The sequence below is a fragment of the Dipodomys spectabilis genome, unplaced genomic scaffold (genome assembly GCF_019054845.1).
Source record: "Dipodomys spectabilis isolate Male_0828 unplaced genomic scaffold, ASM1905484v1 ptg000669l, whole genome shotgun sequence".
NCBI lineage: Eukaryota > Metazoa > Chordata > Mammalia > Rodentia > Heteromyidae > Dipodomys > Dipodomys spectabilis.
Window position 1 is genome coordinate 1,695,001 of NW_024871346.1, and position 21,530 is coordinate 1,716,530.

A 21,530-nucleotide genomic window follows, 5' to 3' on the forward strand; every position below is an offset into this window, starting at 1 on the left:
TAGGCCCAATTAGGAGCCATGAGGACTATGAAATGTAAGTGAAGGACTGTACACCCACTCGGGAAGAGAGCCAGGATGTTCATTCTTGCCTTATACCTCACGGAAGCACCCCTTGGGGGAAGGCCTGGTATTTTGGCTTTGCTTGTCTCTTAGTGCCTTGAGCAGTGTTTGTGTTTGTACATACTAAGAGGGATGACAAAAGTTTGTCCGCCGCAGTTGACTAGGGAACTCATTTTATTCCAAGGTATAAATTTCCTTTCGAATTCAGGTCACCTCATGGCCCATATACACCATGCTCCCCTATTTATCTTATTTAAAACAAGAGAGAGCCCACAATGGTTAGGACACTTTGAAGCATGCAATCCAAACATGAGGTTCTTTTATAGAACCTGGCTCATGGCTTTGGGGAGAAGGTTGAGACAGTCAGTCTCTCTAACCTCCACCACTGTACTCGCAACCCAGAACAGCAGGATGGAACTGAGAAGATCAATAGGATGTCTTTGCTTGGTGTTGGACTGTGACATGTAATACTCCAGCCTCTGCAGGGGAAACACCGCAGATCTGGTAGATTTGAACGCAAGGACTGGAAATGAATAGTAGTGATCTCTGAGCTGGGAAATCTCATACTCTCTTGACCTTTCTTCTTTATCTTTCACTTAAGCACTGGAAGGGGGAAAACATTCTTTCACATCACCGAGTGGGGATTCGAAGCTGTTAAACAGTGGTTAAACCTGGAAGGGATGGAGGAGGGAAGTTTCCTCCCCCATTCTTTAAAGTTTGGCGGTAGGTCCTTCTGCCTGCAGGCTACAGTCACATTAGCAGTTGGAAATTGGATAACTACAGCACAATGACAAATCCAGGTTGCTTGCAATAAGTTGCTAATCCCTTTGCTTTAATATTGGAGCAGCGTGTAATGATGTTTGGACATCACTCCGGTTTACTGACGACCCCACTGGGGCCAGCAATAGAACCTTACAAGTGTCTAACAAGGCGTCAGGTGACTCCGGTCGTCACAGCAACGGACACTGGAATCTAATCTTCCCTCCATCCCTCCTAGCACCCAATAACGCCTAGATTATATAAGTGGCCCATCATTGCTCGGTAACTTGAATCAATTAACGTTAATTCGCACAATGCTATGATGTATTGTGATCAGTTTCATCTCAGGGAAGGGGGAGAAATTGCTATAAGTCACCTAAAATGAGGTTGTCTGTGGCGCTGAGGTATTAATTGGGTGTCCATATTAAATGCAAAAGGAGCCCCATCGTGAAAGGAAAGTGGATGAGTGACTCTCTTGGCTGCTATTGACCTATCAGGAGAAGACGGTGCCCTTTTCCTTTGCTTTTATCTATTACAGTTTTCCCTATTGCGTGTCAAGTTGATGTATTATAAAAAATTCATTTGGTGACCTTTCACCCCCTCAGCAGATTAAACAATTTCACTTGGATGGCATCATTAACAGGACCCTGCATTTAATGATGATTTCTCTAAAAGGCCACGGAGATTCGATTTTAAGCTAACAGATTTATTGCACTATTATAACATATCGTAAAAAACTGTACCACCTACGGTCAGGTTTTAGGATAGAAAGTGTTTAAGAGTTTATGTGGAGCTTAAAGTGGTATTACCTTGGGAGACGCTGTGCAGCAGTCCCTGCCCTCCAGTGAGAGGCTGTTTACATGTAATAAGAGCTGTTTGCTCACAATAAACCTGAAAGTGTGTCAGGGCAGTTGTTTTCCATCCTTTCCTCTCTAGCTGTCAATGAACTCATGTCAGATTCTTTCATGGCCTTTCAGTTTCTTTAACCCAGGCTGTTGGCATGTCTGTACCTACCCCTCATCTACAAAAGAATTTCTGTTGTTGTTAAAGACCAGTGTAGGAGAGAGAGAACTGGGATCTGGTAAGAATATTGAGTTTTTCCAATAAGCCAGGACTCACAGCAAGGCAGAATTATTAGTGTGGGATCGTTAGCAATCTGTCTTGAATTGTTCCCTTTAAAATGTGAAAAGAAGGGGCTGGGAAGGTGGCTCAGTGGTAGAGTACTTGCCTTGCATGCCTGAGGCCCTGGGTTCGATTTCTCAGCACCACATAAGCAAAAAGAAAAAAATAAACCGGAAGTGGTGCTGTGGCTCAAGTGGTAGAGCGCTAGCCTTGAGCTGAAGAGCTGAGGGACAGCGCCCAGGCCCAGAGTTCAGGCCCCACGACCAGACCCAAAAAAAAAAAATGTGAAAAGAAGCCTGGCCACTTAGGCTAAGCCAACTAATAAAGGATGGTTGAGGAGGTCCGGGGTGAAGCTGCACATCGTGGTCTGAGCACAGAAGTTGGGGTTCAGCCGATAGATGGCCCAAAGGGGTTCTGAAACCACGCATTCCCGCTCCACCCCTACTTCCTGCAATTTCCAGGGCACAGGGCAAGTATTCTGGAAACTTCTTGTTTTACAGTGCATTCTGCTTGTTCTTCCATTAATTCCTCTTGCAGGATTAATCTCCATGTTTACCTGATGTAAACCATCCATGATGAATAAGTATTATTATCTCTCCTTTACAAATATTTAATTGGAGCCAGGGTAGGCTACTGGTTTTTTTATTTATTTTTTCAGCAGAAGCATTGTTAAACTGACCAAGGCATTTTTGAGAATAAGCCACCAACTTATAAGACATGAGATCTAAATATATCTTTGTAATTACCCAGTGCAACTACATTTCTATGGTGTATGATACATAACAGGTTTGATGCAACACTAACTGTGTAATGTTATTTTAATAAAGTTTGCTCCATGAACCAATACACCAAAACTCTGGGTAAAAGATGGTTTGTGGGGCTGGGAAGGTGGCTCAGTGGTAGAATGCTTGCCTTGCATGCATGACGCCTTGGGTTCGATTCCTCAGCACCATATAAGCAGAAAAAGCCGGAAGTGGTGCTGTGGCTCAAGTGGTAGAGCGCTAGCCTTGAGCTGAAGAACTGAGGGACAGCGCCCAGGACCAGAGTTCAGGCCCTACAACCAACCAAAAAAAAAAAAAAAAGATGCTTGGAGTTATGAATTAAGTACCTATTTTAGTGCTAAGTTTAGCAGCTAACATCCTTTAAATTAACCCCAAAACAATACGGCTCCTTGGTTAACCACTTAGGACTTGGGTCTGTAGTTAACTATTTGTAAGACCTGGGGCAAGTTTCATAAGTCTTTTACTACCTCGTACGATCGATATGAGTAAACATGGACCTATCTCATGGTATTAGCTTAAGTAATACAGTGAGTTTATGCCTGGAACATCTATGCTACTATATATAGTATACAGTTAATGCTCATTAAATACCCTATATAAGTGTTTTCTTCACAGTGCTTCTTGCAAGTAAATGAATCATTGAACACCACAGTTGTTTGAGCCACTTAGTGCAGCAACCATCAAAGAATATAGCAGAGGAGATGGCTACTGTGATGATTAAGTATGTAAGAGAGTGTGCTTCCAGCCATCTCTCCCTACTTGTGTCTCCAGCGCCATCTTGGAGCTGTGAAGCTGGCTACAGTGGGGTTCTTTACACCAGAGGAATTGGAACAGAGTACAAAGTAGGGGAGTTTTTTTTCTGGGAGCATTTCATAGTATACTAATAAACAGATGTCTACCCTCTAAAGATTTTAGTTTGATAATTTTCTGAGATTTTTTTTATGGCTGGTCTTAACACAAAGCGAGCAAAACATAAATTCAGAGTTTAAGATTTTCCACAGCCTACTTCATCTATTCTTATTATTACCCAACAAAAATATAAAAGATGCCATTCATATAACCAATATATAATTATTTTGTTACGCAGACTTTTATGAGGCTTCTAGAAACGTATGTAATTGCCCTCACACATATTTCCAGTGGTAATGATGTCCCATGGAAAATGAGTCTGCAATGACATGTATGATCCCATGGCTCTGTTTTGTCTTTATGTCTGCCAGAAATGCCAGCAGCCCGGGACCTGGGAGCAGCGTGTATGTTCGGCCCTATGCGCTTTCTGTCCTGGTGCAGCCTTCGGATGGAGAAGTGGGGAAGAAGCTAGCGGTGCAGCCTCGGCTTGTTGTACTGGACAGGCAGGTGAGCAACTGTCACGGACAGTTCTGCAGCACAGACCTTAGGCTGTCACGAGCACACTTTTCCAGAGTGACCACTGCGGAATCGGCTACACTTAGCCTGTCTCCCGATGTTTGTCTTTCTTTTTCTTGGCACATCACAATCTGCCTTTCCTCCATTTTCCATGAACGATCAAGGTTTATTTATCCAAGGTGAAAGGGAAAGTCAGCCGTTTTCCACTTGGAACCCATTCATAAAGCCTGCCTCTCCTGTCTTCTCTGAAATCTTCCCTTCTCTGAAGTGGTCTTTTTATAGAACAAGGAAAAGCACGTAAGATCACAAATGCTGTGCCGTGTGGTATGGTTCTGAACTTTCTGATATGGGGTTGAATGAACCGTCAAGAAGTTTCTTTGCAGAATTCTAATTTCAGGCTCCTTGGACTCCATGTCTGTTATTGTTGTATTTGTAAGACGTTCTTCTGAGGTCCCCCTCTCCCCTCTCTCCCCTATTTCCAGAATCGAAGAGTGGAGTCATTGGGGATGCCCTCCGCGCCTTGGATCATTTCAGTGTCTCTGGAAGGGTCAGCAGATTCCGCGCTCACAGGCAGGTGACTTGCAGAAGCTGGGGTCTCCGCTGTGCTCTGCAGATCACGCGTGGCCTTGTTTCCATCTGGCTTGATGTAGGAGTCACTCTGTAGAGAAAAGAGGTTGATTTGGCTTGTGGTTGTGGAGATTTGAGGGCCCCATCCTTCTGGGAATGCACAAGTGTGTGTTTACTCATCTGTCTGGTCTCTTGCTGTGTATAAACCACCATCCTTCAGTCCTAAGGGCTGGGAGCAGATGCCTATATCAAATCCTAAACTTCCAAAGGTCCTGGATCTGGACAGGACTGGTTTAAGTTTCCCAAGGTTCACAGTAGCCTTGTCTCAAGTGCTTCAACACCCACTAAGAACTCATAGCCCAGCTGACGCTCCCTAGCATTCAGTACTTCCAATGATGCTTCTTCATGCCCAGCCAGTGGTGCCCCCAGCTTGTGCCAACAAAGGGGAAACATTTACAGAGTCAGGCTCTCTTCTCCCTAGATGTTCTTCAGGCCTCCCGGTGGTCCTCAGGGTGGGCGCTGGTGTGGTAGCTCTTAGGTTGGCTCCATGGTAGTGCTCTTGGTACAGTGTGGTTTCTGTGGTGAAGCAGAAGTGCTTTCTCTCCACGTAACAAGGAATGAGTGTGGTCTTCAAGCTCTGCACACATCTGTAAAGAAGCCACAGCCATGCCCAAGCAGCGTTCAGTTCTGGGAGTGCACCCTGAGCTGGGGACAAACTGGCATCCTATCAGCGTGCTGGGACCAAGAAGAGGAGGGTTTAATGGAACCTTCCAAAGTATTTCAGATACAGCCTTTGAGCAGAAGACAGACAATTTAAATCATGGACCCTTTGTGCCCGTGAAAAATTGATTGAAAAATATTCCACAAAGTCACACTGGTCAAAACAGTTTTAAGATAGGTCATGGAAAATACTTTTAGAAAGTATCCCCATTTTCTCAGTTCCAGAGAGCTTTTAAGAAAATATTCCTGTGGGGGTAATCTAATTAAAAGAATAAAATGTATGTGTATTATCTGTTGACTGAGTTCAGGGTTGTTGAATGACTGTGTGTGTGTGTGTGTGTGTTGGTCCTGTGGCTTGAATTCAGGGTGTGGCTGGGCACTGTCCCTGAGCTTTTTTGTTCAAAGCTAGCACTCTGCCGCTTGAGCCTTAGCTCCACTTCCAGCTTTTATTTTTATTTTTTAAACTCATTGGAGATGAGAGTCACACCGACTTTCCTGCCCAGGCTGGCTTTGAACCGGATCGTCCAATCTCCTGAGTAGTATAGGCATGAGGCACTGGTGTCCAAATATTGAATGACTTTTACCAGGGCCCCGGACCCTAGCATGTGTTGGAAGTAAATCTTCCCATTTTTGTTTTAGATGAAGAAGACCTTGTGTCCACTTGGCTGTTGTTTAAAATAAAATAAAAAATGTTTTCAAGATACGCATTTCAAAGACATATATGTCTCTTTATAAATAAAGCAACAAAGTAGAAAAAGTATTCATTTTCAATAACCATCTATTTCCACCACAGTTCTGCAGTGGGGGGGGAGGCAGGAAATCCTGTGAACTTTCGTACATGATTCTGGAAACATGGCTTTCAGTACTGGCTGTTTGTGCCTAGTTTCTGATGTCATGCTAATGACATGCCCTTTGAGGTTTGTTGACAGGCAGTTCCATACTAATGAATCATTGGCCATTTAAAATTACTATGGTGACTACTTATCGTTTTCCATAATTGGTCAAATACCCCTACACATGTGAGGTCTGTTGACAGCTCTTTAATAAATGCATCTTTCTCAGATGTCTTTTTTGTCCACGGGTCCTACTTCCACGGACAGCGAGGGCATTTCTGTTAGCTTTGTGTTCTCTGGAATGTTTATTTACTTCCAAGGTTGGAAATGACCTTGCCACCAGGTCAAGTGTCAGCCTGTCTGCACAGTTGCCTAATTGGTCAGCAGTAGGTCACGACTTCCCATTTCTTTTTCTGTCGGAGCCGCGAGTCTTTGATCAGTCACATGGCTCCTGTGAAGTGTATGGAATGATGACTCTTGTCTCTTCCGCCCCCCACATTTATCCTAAAGCAGACCTTATAATGTGGTACAAAAGACCTACGTCTCTATGGATATGTGTTCTCTCCCCCTTTCCCCCTCTCCTTCCCTCCCTCCATTTGTCCTTAAATTAAGGAAGGTATCAAATTGCTTTGATGAGGTTTCCATGTTAATGAATTCTCATGCACGTGGATTTCGTGATTGAGCGATAGCGCTCAGGTTTTCTAACATCCTCATTTTGTTCAGCTTATGTCTTTTGTTTCCTACAAGGCTGCACCTCATCAACTCCAGAGAACAGAACTGCCTCTTGAGGACACCATCCACATTTTGTGATTAAACATTTCCTAGCTTCAGACCTGTTACTGCTTAATGCGTGTTTTCTTATTAGAGCTGTAAATATTCCTGCTGCCTCTTTTCAAGTTGTTTTCCGATTACTCTGGCCTGTGAACTCCCTACCTTATCTATTTATGCAGAAACTGAACCTTTTCAACCTGTCCACGAAAACTGTTTTCTTCCAAACCTCTAGAATCTTTTTGCTCCTCTTCCTACCTCCTCCTTTGTACAATTCATTTTTCACATGCCAGGTAACACTGTCTATGATGCGAGAATCTCTTCATAGCCTCTATAGGCTTATGAAATCCAGTTTTATTCACAGTGGTAAAAAGAACACCGGTACTGCTAACTCATGTTTTTTACTCTTGGCCATTTCTTTACCTAAATGGTACACTTAGAAACTTGTTAGGGTTAAAATCCCAAGGAAAAAGGAATACCTTCAAATATTCCCTATACCAGTTCTAAAAAACAAACCAGATCATTAAGAAAGCAAGGTAGCCAGGCTCTGGTGGCTCACGGCTGTCATCCTAGCTACTCAGGAGGCTGAGATCTGAGGATCACAGTTTGAAGCTGGAGTGGGCAGAAAAGTCCTTGAAACTCTGGAGATTATTCCATGAGACTCTGATCTCCAATGAATCACTCAAAAGCCAAAAGTGGATCTGTGGTTCAGTTGGTAGAGAACTAGCTTTGAGTGAAAAAGCTCAGGGACAACACCCAGGCTGTGAGTTTAAGTCCTATGACTGACAAAATAAAATAAAAAGATCCAATGAGAAAGAATGAAGAACAAAGGGTGTGTGTGTGTGTGTGTGTGTGTGTGTGTGTGTGTGTGCGCGCGCATGCGCGTGTACATGGACACATGCTATGAAGTAGGGCAGAAAAATGAAGTTTTCTAGTTTAGGATGCTCAGACTACAGAAATCCTAGCATCCTTTTTCATATGATTGAAAGTTCTTTTGAAGCCCTCATAAAATATTTCTCTTTCACTTGACAAAGAATAGAAACAAAGTTATTTGGAATGACTAAGGATCTCCTGGACAAAAGAATGAGAACAACTGCAGAACTATTTCTATATGTCTCATCCAAATCTTTTAGTCTGAAATTTAATCTGAAGTTCTTTTTCTTTTCCTGCAGTAGACTCCGCAATGAGAAAAGATGTTGTTACCATAAAAGTAGATTTATACACCCAAGACAATCACTTAAGGGTCCTCCAGAGAGTCAGACATTTGATTGTAGGTCATGATTGCAGAAAATATGTTTTTAAAGAGAGTACCTCAACAACAATGATATAATGGTTGATTGGCATGAATTGTTACTTGTAGAAAAGCACTGGTATTTTAGGAGCCATAGACTCTACAGAATTATATCCAGGCGTTTCCTGGTAGCCAGGTAATTCATTTCAACCCACCCCGATCTAATCCCAAATGCCCTCTACCTGTACCTTTTTATAAAACCAGCTTGATCACACAGCCTGGCAAGGGCATTTGTATATTTTATAAAAGCAATTTCCAAACATTTGATGGGCCCTGTAGTCTTTTTTTTTTTTTTTGTGCTCTCCTTGGCAGCCACTGCTTCTGCTTTGGGGCACATATGCTTCAAATCTGAGAATATCATAGATCTATATGAGAATCTTCGTGGAGATCTCTAAGGCAAGCTGGTATTTAACGCAAACGCAAACCCATTTGGTGCGGAAGCACTTTCCATTAGGCAGTTTGGCGGCTGTTCTGTGAGGCAGACTCCCTGGGCTGGGCGGACAGGCTGCGATTAAATGCTGCTTTGTATTCTTGTAAAGATGGGGGCAATAAGGACGTTTGTCAAAGGAAAAACCGCAGCAAACGATTTTGTGTCGAACATCTGTACGCGGCAGTTCGTTGTTTGCAAGAGTTTATTGACCATAATTTTGATGCATATAGGTTTTTAAGAACATAAACTGCATTTATCTTGAGCGCCTACCATTTATTTGAGTCTCTTGGCTTATTTATTTCAATTTTTTCTGGGCATTTTATTTATCTTGGGACTCTGAATAGATCAAAGAAAAGATGTCTCCAGAAAAGAAACTTTTTCCTTAGCGCTGCAAAATTGATGAGCAAAGACATCCTTTTATACAAAAGGATGAAGCAATTGAATTGAAAAATGTCACACTAAGCATATTACGTCTCTACCATCCTTTTCAGTCTTGGAGATCTCAGAGTAGTTTACAAACTTTAAAATACCCCTCTTCCCACTCCTTGTCTGCCATTGTGACCAACGGGACAGCTCTAGAGCAGAGGGTAGCAGCTGTTAATGAGCAAAGTAATTTAGGGGAAGTCCAGTCAGAAGACAATTTAGGATATTGGGAATTGGCTCCTATGTCATTTCCTTTCTACACACTGATGGTTGATTGTTAGGAAGTGTGAGGTTTCTGTTTTGCATTTGATTCGGGGAAACTGAGGCTCAAGGCAGTCCAAGTTATGATAGCAAAGAAATCAGTCATGATTTCTTGATAAGTTGCTGTCTCCCTGGGTTGGCCTAACTTCATTCTACTGCATAAATACAGACACCCCCCCCCCCCCCCGAATAAAGGAAAGTATGAATCCCTTAGGAAACTAACATCATTTGTGTTTCACTAGATCGTATTTGGTGATTCCAGGGATTGAACCCAGGCCCTTGTACATTTCCCTGATCCACAGGCTTTGCTTTGATAGATTTTTTTTTTTTAAATAACAAATAGTCACTATATAGTAGTGGTTAAGAACACAAACTTTGAAAATCAAATCAATTTGGGCTGTAATGCTAGCACCAATTAACTTGTAAAGAAACATAAGAATATTGATAATGGCATATTTTATAGAGTTATTGTATAGTATACGATGATACAGATGACAGAGTGTCTGGCACGTTAAGCTTTCAGTAGATGGCCATGGTATAAGTCTATTTGGAATTATTTGGTTCCAAGACGTGTCTGAGATGAACTTGATGGGTTAGATAACCCCATTAATTTTCAAAGCATTTTGCTTTATTGTCTATTTTCCCATCTTCACAGAAGACTTGAAGAGGTGGTGTTGCTCTCGAATAGATAACCAGCATCCATCTTTTGTTTGTGTGTGTATGTGTGTGTGTGTGTGTGTGTTTTATAGGGTGTACTCAGGCAGAAACTCAAGATGGCTACGTGAGCTTCTCTGACTTGGCAGTGTTGGTCTCTGGGTCAAGCTGGCACTTTATTTTCACTGTGACGTCTCCTGCAGGTAATTGCAGCACAGTTTGCTTTTATACCTGCTTCTTTTGAAAAAGTTACCCTTTCTCCTTTATAATGGGAAAAACTCCTTTCATGAATAAGAAGCCATCCTAGTACAGGGGAACAAAATTCACCTGGTATTATCATTAAAGCATGAGAAGAAAGAGCACGTGTAGAAATTAAGTCTCTAGAGACTCACAGAGAACAAGAATGCAAAATGTACACTTTCCTCTAGATGTTAAAGTTTTACTTTGTGTGTTCCACTTGCTGCTTCTCTGTTTATTCCTATCACATTTAGTTAGGGATTTATCAGGATACTTTAAATTATAGGAAAGTCTTGGGATATTGAGGAATATCATGATAATGCATACCTAGTATCATCCTCGTGATTTAGAAGCACAGTTGGATGTTGGGTGTAAAGTTTTGTGTTGTTACTGTTCTTCAGGGATATAAATTGTGATTTAACATTGTATTTTATTTTCCTGCCAGTCCTAGGGGCCGGCACTTGTTTGGGAGTTTGCTCAGCTCCCTGGTCTGGCTTTGAAAAGTGATCTTCTAGACCTCAGCTTCCCGAATAGCTGGGATTACAGACATGAGTGCCTGGCTCTTGATTCCTTTTGAATGTTTTAAAACTTATCTTTTTTTTTTTTTTTGGGTCTGGTCGTGGGGCCTGAACTCTGGGCCTGGGCGCTGTCCCTCAGCTCTTCAGCTCAAGGCTAGCGCTCTACCACTTGAACCACAGCGCCACTTCCGGCTTTTTTCTTTTTGCTTATGTGGTGCTGAGGAATCAAACCCAGGGCCTCAGGCATGCAAGGCAAGTGCTCTACCACTGAGCCACCTTCCCAGCCCTAAAACTTATCTTTAAGCAGTTGCACAGAGTGTCACCTTAACTTATCACTTTGTGTGTGCAGTGCACCTCCATCAATGAGCAGGGTCGCCTCTCCCATCACCCTCCACCTTCGTCTCCCCCAACCCCACCCGTCCCTCCAAAAGCCACTGGGCGCTATTTTCACATGCACAAGGAATATCCCAAGAAGTGTAATATTAATTCACTAAACACTCACTAAGTGTTTGTTATCTGCCAGGCACTGCTGGAAGCAGGCCTTTTCCACAGTAGTTTCAGTATATGTTATTAGCGTCTTAGTATTCCTTAAAGCACGATGCAAACTGGTTTCTTTTAACCAGGAGTCAACTTTACAGCCCGGTCCGGGCCCTTTGCTGTGCTGCGGGTGCCGGGGAAGGAGCAGTCCGCCGTGGCTCTGGCCGCCGTGCTGTGTGCTGTCGTCTCCTGGCTGGCTCTGTGCTGTCTGCTGTGCTGCTGGTTCAAGAGAAGTAGAAGCAGAAGTACGCGATTTTCTTTTGAGTAAACGTATCTTTAAAATCATGTGCAAATGTGTCAATGATTACTTTCTTTCTTCCAAAGAAAGACATTTTATGAACTTTCCCGCTGGAGAGTGGAGCGTAGTTGCTCGATGAATATCGCAGAGCTGAGGTCAGCCTCCTGCACAATAAGAGCGCGTGGAGGCCACACCCCAAGGGCTCCACCTGTGGAAGTTTCCAGCAGCCCCCAGTAATGTCCCCTGTGTGCCCCAAGTTACCACGGTGCCCCCTCTTCTCCGGAAGTTTCTCCCAGCTCAGACCCCGTGCAGCACGGCACCCCTTCCATCTGGGATTTCCAGGAGACACTGCAGTCGAGAGGGCTTGGTGAAAACTCACATGCCCTCCTTCTACACTTCCTTTAAATATGTGACTATTTCAACTGAAAAGATGAAAAAAACACTACCAGGAGGTTAATGAGCTTAGTCCAAGAGAAATAGAACATGCTGTAAATGTGAGGCATGTAGTATTTGTCCAGGGGACATTTATCCTAATTAATTATGTGTGTGTGTGTGTGTGTGTGTGTGTGTGTGTGTGTAGTGTGTATCTGTATATATACACACACATAAAATATATATGTGTTAAATGTCATATATATATATATATATATATATATATATATGCAGACATTTCCCCTCATGTGCGTTTTACTCTTAAAAAATAAACCTAGTCACATTTCAAGTGCTCAATAGCACATGTGGTCACTATTATATTGGACAATAAAGTTTTTCCATTTATTTATATGTTACTTTAAGTAGTTGTGCAAAGGAGCTGCCATTTAACAGAGCAGTTTATGAATACAATGCCTTTCATAATTCTCACTCATCCCTCCCCTATCTGCTCCTTGCTCTTCTTAATTTTGTAGGCGATACATTGAATTCTTGACTGTATTCTCCCCTTCTCCCCCTCTGCATTTTGGACAGTAAATTGCTATGCCACTATGCCAGTGGGGGCAGGGAAGTTTGTTTCTTAAGCACACCATAAGTTCTATACATTTGGCTTCACGTAGATCACATGGTGGGGGAGAATTTTACCCGGCAAACGTCTTAAGCCTTAGTGCCCAGTTATGAACAAAACTGTTCTTTTCATTGGAAGCAACAACAGCAGTTTGCTTTCATTGATGCAGAAACAAAGCCGGAAGAGACGCCCGAATCTCAGATGAATGATTCAGCCCATCATATCCGGGTCTCAGCCAGGCGCCAAGGATCGCAAGAAGGGACGGCAAAGGACTGCGTGGTGGTGGGAGAAGGTGAGCTAGCAGGGCCCCTGTGGGTGAGCTGTCTCCCCTGGAGCAATATACCTTACAGCCCCTCCTCAAGCTTTGCTGCTTTTCCCCAAGGACGCTGTACCCCAGTACAGGAAGACTGGCTCACCCAATTCATTTAACTAGTAGTCACTTATTTGACTTGGCTTTTATCTATTTTTCTTGGTAGACTCTTACTGGTTTAACACTTGAGTTTGTTTCACAGAGGACAGGGAAAAGCAGCATATAGGCATATCATTTTTCCCTTAGCTATATATAGCAAAGTTGCCAGTTTGGCAATGTTATTGAACTGGGGAAAGCAGAGAGCCTGGTTGCCAAATACCTGCTATGTAGATTAGATTTAGTATCAATCCCTCAAGAAAGGAGTCAGCTTGGCTGAACTCTGCTTTGTTTTAGTTGTACTTTTAGAATAAGTGTATAGTTTTCTTATATTGTGCATCGTGCTGGGTGATTTTACTTGTTATATGGATAACTTGCTGTTGGGATCTGTCTGAAGTAGAGAAAAGATAAGCATTTGCCTCAGATCAATGCTTTGCCTTTGTCTTACTGAGGATGTATAAAATAGGCCACAACCAGAAAACAAGATGACTTTGCCAAGTGTATGTGTACGTGTGTGTGTGTATATATATATATATATATATATATATATATATATATAGAGAGAGAGAGAGAGAGAGAGAGAGAGAGAGAGAGAGAGAGAGCACGCGTGGGAAAGCTACTCCTATCATTCCCTGAAATAAATGAAAACGTATGTCATGAACAGCAGGATATTTCTATTTCTCTTCTAAGCCTATCATTGTATTTTCTGCTTGAAAATGAACTCAAGCTTTAGTGGCTCTGAGTTCCTGTTTAGTGAAAATACCACACTTAGTCTACTAGTAAGGAGTTGAAGGACCTATGGGTGATCCTTGGAGCTCAGCGCCCTGAGTAGCTAGAATTACAGGCATGAGCCACTGGTGCCCTACTATGACTATAATCACATGTAATACCCCGCTGGCCAGGGTCTATTCCTCCCATCCCTGTCTCTTTTCCCTCCAGGATAGTGTTCTCTGCATACAAAACAGGCTCCCTTTTTCAGCATGCGATTCTCCATATCAACTCGGATATCTAGCCTGTCCATTCCTCCCAACCCCAGATTAAACACCTTTTCTTATTCCCTGATCTAGAAGTCTTTCCCTCAAATCAACATTTACAACACTCTTCTCATGTTTACTTAACACTTTTGTGTGTCATATAGCTACTGTGTTCATCTTTTCCTTTGGTATAGATTGTGTATCTTCTCTAATCTTGGTACATCTCTCACCATGGCGGTTTATGAGATAAAACCACAGGCAGTTTCGATGAAGGGAATGAGCAAGATCGAGAAAAAAGGATTTTTTTTTCTCTCCATTCCATTTTTAAAGATCCTCGGATTCCAACCCCTCTTACAACTGCTGGGAAAAAGGGAAAAAGAACAAAACACTTCCCATTCTTTAAAAAAATGTCATCAAGTGTTTATGGGGGTCTCAATTGACAGCAGAAATTATTGTGCACATGGTTTGGGTCCTTCTGATGGACGATGGGTGGTGTTAGCAGGTGCCTGTCCCCTGGCCAGTCTCCTCCCTTATCTTTGCAAGACAGACACTCCTCAGATCTTAGAGATGCCTTCCCCAAACCCTTGTCTTGTGGCTTCCCTTGTTTCTTTGTGGAATCTGTGTACCCAGTGTTGGCAGACTGGGATACCAAAAGATGGGCCGCTGTGTCCATGTGGCCATGACCACCAACTCCAGGGTGGTTTTTAAAAAAATCTCTACTACATTAGAGCCTATTGACTACATGATGTGTTCCATGCACATACAGCTAAAAGGACCACCTGCAAATTTGCCTTTCTTATGTATAAATCTACAAGAATGCCAGGGACATGGTTGGAGAGGGATGGCAATAAGATATTTAGAAGCAGGGAAGTGCCAGACAGCTGAGATTTTTTTCCAGGCTCCCAGGGAAATAGATCTAAATTTGGAAATCATTAATAAATAGCACATATATATATATATGTCATATATATATATATATATATCACATGCTATTTAAGAAATTTGTCCTGCTCAAATAAAGTCAAAACACATAATTCATTCTTAAGATTTCATAACTCGTTTTATAATAAGGAATGAAACCAGATACAAAACAAAATTAAAATGACAAGTCTGGTAATCATTTGTAGATGTGGGAATTCCCTAATAACATAAAAATTTCAACTATTGGGGCAGGGAAGGTAGCTCAGTGGTAGTGTGCTTGCCTTGCATGCATGAGGCCCTGGGTTTCATTAATCTGCACTCAAATAAGCAGAAAAAGCCAGAAGTGGTGCCGTGGCTCAAGTGGTAGAGCTCTAGCCTTGAACTGAAGAGCAGAGGGACAGCGCCCAGACCAGAGTTCAGGCCCCACAACCGACCAAAAAAAAAATCAACTATTAATGACTATAATTTCTAACTACTTGAATAACTTGTTAAAACATATTGTCAGACTACAAAAGGTAATATATTATAAGTGTTAAACAAACTTCTTTTTAAAGTTAGCCTGCCTGAGGTATTTAATTTTAGTAACAGAAACTAGACAGATAAACTAGTGTATAGTTAGGAAATATCATGAAATAGACAATACAGTAGTGGCAAAGGGAGTGCAATCATGAAAAAATGTTAGAGACATATTAGACCCATAATATGAGCTATATTTTACTGAATAAAAGAAGACCTGCATATAAAGGAAATTATATTTGTAATTAAACTTACTAATATGTCAGAGATCTTAGTATCCCCAAATGAACTTGATATTAATGCAGTTTCAATAATTTTCTATAGTTTAAAATGGCATGATGATTTGAAAAGTTCCTTAGGAAGAACAGACCAATGATAGAAAGACAATCTTCTAGAATAAATTGATTCAATTGCTTTTATGGTAGTGGGAATGTGTAGTTCCAGCAGAATGATAGTATTTGTCACTATTCTTTAGACATTGTGATACTGGCACAGGAATTTATGGGTACACCATTGAAAACTGTATATATAATATATTACTATATTATATATTAAATTATATTTATTTATAATTTAATACATTAGAGAAAAAGAACATATATGGAGCTAGTAAATGTGAGTATTTGGAACATTAATGAATGGATTCCAGGTACACAAATGAACTAAATGAGGTTGACCAAAACATATCCATAAAGTGTCAGAAAAAAACCCACAAGAAAATGCAGATCATTCATGGCACAAGATGAGAAATCAAAAATAAGATTTTCTGGCCAGGCTCCAGCTGTAATCCTAGATGCTCAGTAGGCTGAGATCTGAGGATTATGGTTTGAAGCCAGCTCTGGAAGGAAAGTCAGTGGGAATCCTATCTCCAGTTCACCTTCAAAAGCCAGAAGTGGAGCTGTGGTTCAAATGGTCGAGCACTAGCCTTGAGCACAAAAGCTCAGGGACAGTGCTTAGGCCCAGAGTTCAAGTCCCAGGGAAGGAAAAAAAACAAAGAAGACAAAAAAAGATTTTCTTTCCTTTTATCCTTGTCTAATTGTTGTAACTGTTGGGTTGGCAAATAGGCATATAAACAAACTGAGAAATGCTTATTAAAAATGACAGATATGTTTATTAAAAATTGGCACGCACGTGCTGTTGCTGAAGGTTTTGGAACACCTAGGGGTTTATGGAGAAGTGGAAAGTGGCGGCTGACTGACTGGAGGAGCCTTGGCGTGGGGCCGCACCAGTGAGCCCTCCTTTAGACACAGAAGGGGTCTGTTCTCCATGCTGTATCCCATTCACTGACACTCCATGAAGCCCACCAACCAGACTGACTCTAAGAAGCCTGGCCCAGGGGTGGTGGAGAGATGGAGTTCCCGTGTTCTGGGAGCCACCAAGGAGGTGAGAGGAGGCCTGCGAATTCCTGTGTGATCACACAACACATCCTTTCCTTTCCTGAAACTCATATGCGCCACTGAGCGCCTTCGGATGGGTATCGGCGATCAATTCATTTTTTATCCAATTTGTCTGAGATCTGAGCTTCCTGTGGAGGTCTGAGATCAAAGGCGCCAGTTCCTTCTGATGTTGGCGCTGACACGTAACGTGTGCTGACTTAGTTCTGTCTACAGCCCCTCAGCGGGGTGACTGCCTGCCCGGCACCTTCCGCAGGGAGCTGGCATTGCAGCTGGGGACTCTGTCATGTGCGTGGCTGGCGGGAGCTCCCGTGCACATAATTTATGGGTGGCTTAAAAGTATTTAGGAAGGGGGGTCTTTGAAAGAGAGCCAGGCCTCCGTTTGTCCCTTGAGAATAGAGGCGGACTGGGAAGGAAGGAGTGAGATTTCCAGTGAAGGCCTCTCCCAAGCTGGACATCACTATCGTCAATGAATGGCAGATGGTGATCTGGACCGTTTGAGGCCTGTCACATGAAATGCTGTTGGTTTTACCAGGAGATTAAAATTCAAAGCCATTTTCTTTTGGTCCTTTGAAAAGTTTCCTTCTCTCTGAAAATGTATTTGCTGGTGCCGATAAACTGTGCCTTTTCTTCCCGGTGAGAGTAGTTATTGTGGAGATGGTACCAAGGTCAGTGTTGGGCACAGGACAATGTAGAATGAAGAGGAAAGGTCACACGCACAAAGTAGTTCTTTCCCTGAAGGCATTCTGAGTCCTGAGCGGAAAATGAGGCTGTCACTCATGACTAAAGGACCAATGACAGAGTAGCTGCTCAGGCCCAGTATCCAGGCACAAATCAATGCCGTTGAGCTGTCAAGAGACGCTTCTGCAAGGAATCGCCCATCCTACAGGAAAACTCGGGTAACTGGAAAGTTCTTCCAGCGCTGAGCCAGAGTCATCCCACGCTGTGGCTGGGACATGCCAGGTCAGAGAATTGTGGGAAGGGAGAGAGGAGAAAGGATCAGCATGGCTTTGTCCAGATATTAATTCATACGTTGGGCACACACTCTAAATGGCCTGGCTGGTTTATCTGTGTCTTCTGCTCTGAATTCAGAGGCCGGCACAGACACAATGGCTGCTCACCTCGGCTACCCAGTGCTAGATGAAATCCAAGTGGAAATTGTTGAATTCCGTACCACTTTCCTCCCAAATGTCATGGCAGATTTCAACCGCTTTCTCGTCTTCTGGAGCCAGTACTGGGTTGAGCGCGAGGCCTCCCACTCCCGCGTTCCAGATTTGTTGCTCCATTGGAGTGAAGAGTCTCATGGATTTATGTGCCTGTCTTTGAACCTTCATCCTCAGATCTCAGCCTCCTGAGGCGGGAGCCCCTGATGCCTGGTTTCCTCTTCTAAAAAAATGACAAGAAAACCACAGTAAGGCACAAGGAAGATAAGACAGTGCTTGACAGGACACACTCCTCCATCCATCCAGCCGTTCATTAGTTCCCCTTTGCAGTGTTCAATGTCACACCTTGAGTTCCATCAAGTCAATAAGAGACCTTCCTGCTTTTGGTGTGATCGTAGAACTCCATTACCTTCATTCTTTCCCGTTTATCTTCAAATCCTCGTTCGGGGGAATTTCCATCTAATCCATCCCATGATGGGCACTGTGCGTCTCCTCCCCCACTCCCCACCTGCCATGGCTTCCTCTGCCTGTCTCTCTGGGTTCTGTAGTGGAGCTCTCCTGTCCCTGTCTATACTGAGAATGATGGCTGTCCTCACCCTCCATGCTGTCCACTTGTCCACCCTGCCCATTAGTCCCCACTCCATAGTCAAGACCCATTTCAGCTTCTGTGTATTTATTTTGTTAAGCTGCCTTTTAATGGTTCAAAGGGGTTATGCGATGGGGTCTCATTCCTGTGTCTACCGTATTTGAATACTTTAGCCATCTGGATCACGTAGACACGCATAGAATCCTGTACATGTTTACATATGTTTATATTTTAGGTCCAACATCTGCATATGGAAAGAATGCATCCTTTGTCTTTCTGAGCCTGGCCACACCACACTCAATATGATTTGCACCCTCCCAAATCCATCCATTAATTCTTCCTCAGGGATGAGTTGAATACGTATACATATATGCCTATAGATGTGATTTAATAATTATGTTAAGTGGTTGAGCCAGATCGTGTCTGATTAAACTAGGGTATGTATTTCTGTATTTATTTTTAATTTTTAGGATAGGGTCTCAGTTGTTGTCCAAGCTGGCCGCCATCTCCTGAGTGTAAGACAGTCTCCCAACTCAGCCTCCTGTAGCTGGGACTACATACAGGCTTGTGCCAACACATCCAGCTTTAAGTTTATTTGTCTGCTGATAACGTGAGGACAGTAGTAAACAATTCCAGCCATTGGTTGCATCAACTTCAGTGTGTGCATGGCAGGTAGGGATGTGAAGTCAGCATCAGCAATATGATGGATGCTGGCAATGATGGTGGTGTCACGCATGGTCGTCATTGTCTTCTTCATGTTGTAGGTTCTTGGCGGTCCTTGGCCTGTTTCTTTATCTTATTTACCCTCCAAACAACCTGTGAGGGAGATATTTAACATGGTTACCATTTGACACATGGGGAACTAGAGGGACAGTGTGATTAGGTGTAATTTATACATTTATTCAGCAAGGAACAGACCAAGTAAGAGACTTAACCCGTGCCTTTGATTCTAGGTCTGTACTATGTTGTGTAGCTTTGGGGGACCATATTTACATATTTAACAATTTGAAGGCTGTAAGCCTGACTACTGGGTCAGTAAAATCTGATTTCTTTTTACTTATATGCCCACTCCACACTGAGAAGCTAGTTAACACTTTACATGTGGTGTGATCACATTATTAAATGCTTATATATAATATAATCTCCAAAGAATGTGAGGACAAAAATGTCTAGATGCTAAGCTTCCCAATATTGCACTCTTCTGAGTTTATTTTCAGCTCTAACTGGAAAATAAAATACAGTGCAATATCCAGGCAACCAAACAATAAGTAAAACAAGATGATTAAAATGAACCACATGTCAGAAAATTAAGTAACATATGAGAACATTATAAAATTATACAAGAAACTATAGATTCTAAGTGACAAAATGAAAGTCACACAACAGGCAAAAGAGAACAGGAACCCTAATTTTATCATTCAAATCCAATAGATCTTCATGCATGCATGTAGATAAGTGCTTATTTGTATATTTCTTTTATCTGTACATATGTTCATATTCATGTTTGATAAACTCCATGCTATTTATATTGTAACTTAGTCCCTAAAAGCCAAAATATTGGCTAAAACTGTTTTGAAAAGTCTTTTCTTTATTGTTATTATAAAGATGATGCACAGAGGGGTAAAAGAGAAATCAGGTAAAGAGTACATTTCTTTTTGAACAAAGTCTGGTTTTTATAATTCACATTTCTTAATGTAGGGGTGGGAGTTTTTCTAAAAAGTAGCATTATCCAGCTTTTTGGATAGTCAGTATTAATTGTAAATTGGATATGAGATACAAAACTTTATTTTTAGGGAAAGCATTTCTGAAGACATTTGGAAATCGAAAGGCAGATACCATTCAATCTTCGATCACTTGATTATTATGGAAGTGTTTGGAGCGGTTCAGTCTTTGATTATGTGGTGTTGTACTGTTGGGAATGCTAAAGTGTGCGATGTGAACTCCTCGGGCTGCAAGATGGCTGCATGCTTCCCTCTGTGTCTCTCTTCACAGACCTGAGGCTGAAGGCGGCCCCAAACCACTGCCTTCCCCGGTCCCTGGATGGGGTGTCCAGAAGGAAGGTGGGCCAGGATCCTGCTCGGGAAGTCGAGGCCACCGTGCCGGCCCCCAGGGTGACCGGACGCCCCTCCCAGGGGCGCCCAGCAGATGACCCGGGACTGGAAGGAAGTGCAGCAGCAGTTGCCCAGATACCAGCTGGCAGGCCGAGATCAGCTGCTTCTCTTACGATGCCCTGAGCGCAGACAGGACAGGTGGTTGTGGCCGGGGCCGAGTCGTGGGAGCCAGGAGAGAAGCAGCTTGGGTCTTTCCCAAGAGAAGAAGGCGTGCTGTGCCTGGGCCACACAGGTGGGACGGAGGGGGAGCGGCCGGCCTCCGGGCAGCCAGGCAGCAGCTGCGAGCCAGCTGGGGCGGGGCACCGAGAGCAGGAGCACAGATTCTGCCGGTGTCCAGCAGGGCAGCTGAGGCCTGGCCCCTGTGGATGACCCTGAATGAGGACGTTGGACTGGAAGCCCTTCCCCCACTGGAGGAATGGAAGCCTTATAAATAAATGCTTGTAGACTGAATGTGTCAGAGCATGTAGTCTGCGTGTGTGTGTGTGTGAGACACAGCTCACTCATCTGACAAGTGAGTTCTGAAACACTTTTCTTTTTTTTTGGTTGGTTGTGGGGCTTGAACTCTGGGCCTGGGTGCTGTCCCTACACTCTTCAGCTCAAGGCAAGCGCTCTACCACTTGAGCCTCAGCGCCGCTTCTGGTGTTCTAGTGGTTTATTGGAGATAAGAGTTGCACGGACTTTCCTGGCTTTGAACTGTGATCCTCAGATCTCAGCCTCCTGCGTAGTTAGGATGACAGGCGTGAGCCACCAGCACCCAGCCCACTTTTCATTTTTTACTTGGCTTTCATGTAGAGCAAGAATATTCTCGTTTTGCCACCTTGGGTGTGTAAACCTGACTTATACCAGGACCAATTATTAATGACCCCTGCCATGCTTGGGGGCTTGTCTATGGAGGAA

At 43.0% G+C, this 21,530-nt stretch overlaps 1 protein-coding gene across 1 annotated transcript in view; it reads left to right on the forward strand.

The window, feature by feature from the left end:
- The window catches only part of Pkhd1 (PKHD1 ciliary IPT domain containing fibrocystin/polyductin), a 288,492-nt gene extending 267,409 nt beyond the window's left edge, over nt 1-21,083 (forward strand). Inside the window, 7 exon segments of the mRNA XM_042672035.1 lie at nt 3,944-4,079; nt 4,571-4,658; nt 10,131-10,238; nt 11,414-11,572; nt 12,732-12,854; nt 20,515-20,641; nt 20,643-21,083. Of these exon segments, the coding sequence (XP_042527969.1) occupies nt 3,944-4,079; nt 4,571-4,658; nt 10,131-10,238; nt 11,414-11,572; nt 12,732-12,854; nt 20,515-20,641; nt 20,643-20,982 (1,081 nt within the window). The 3' untranslated portion in view covers nt 20,983-21,083.
- The last annotated feature ends 447 nt before the right edge of the window (nt 21,084-21,530 follow it).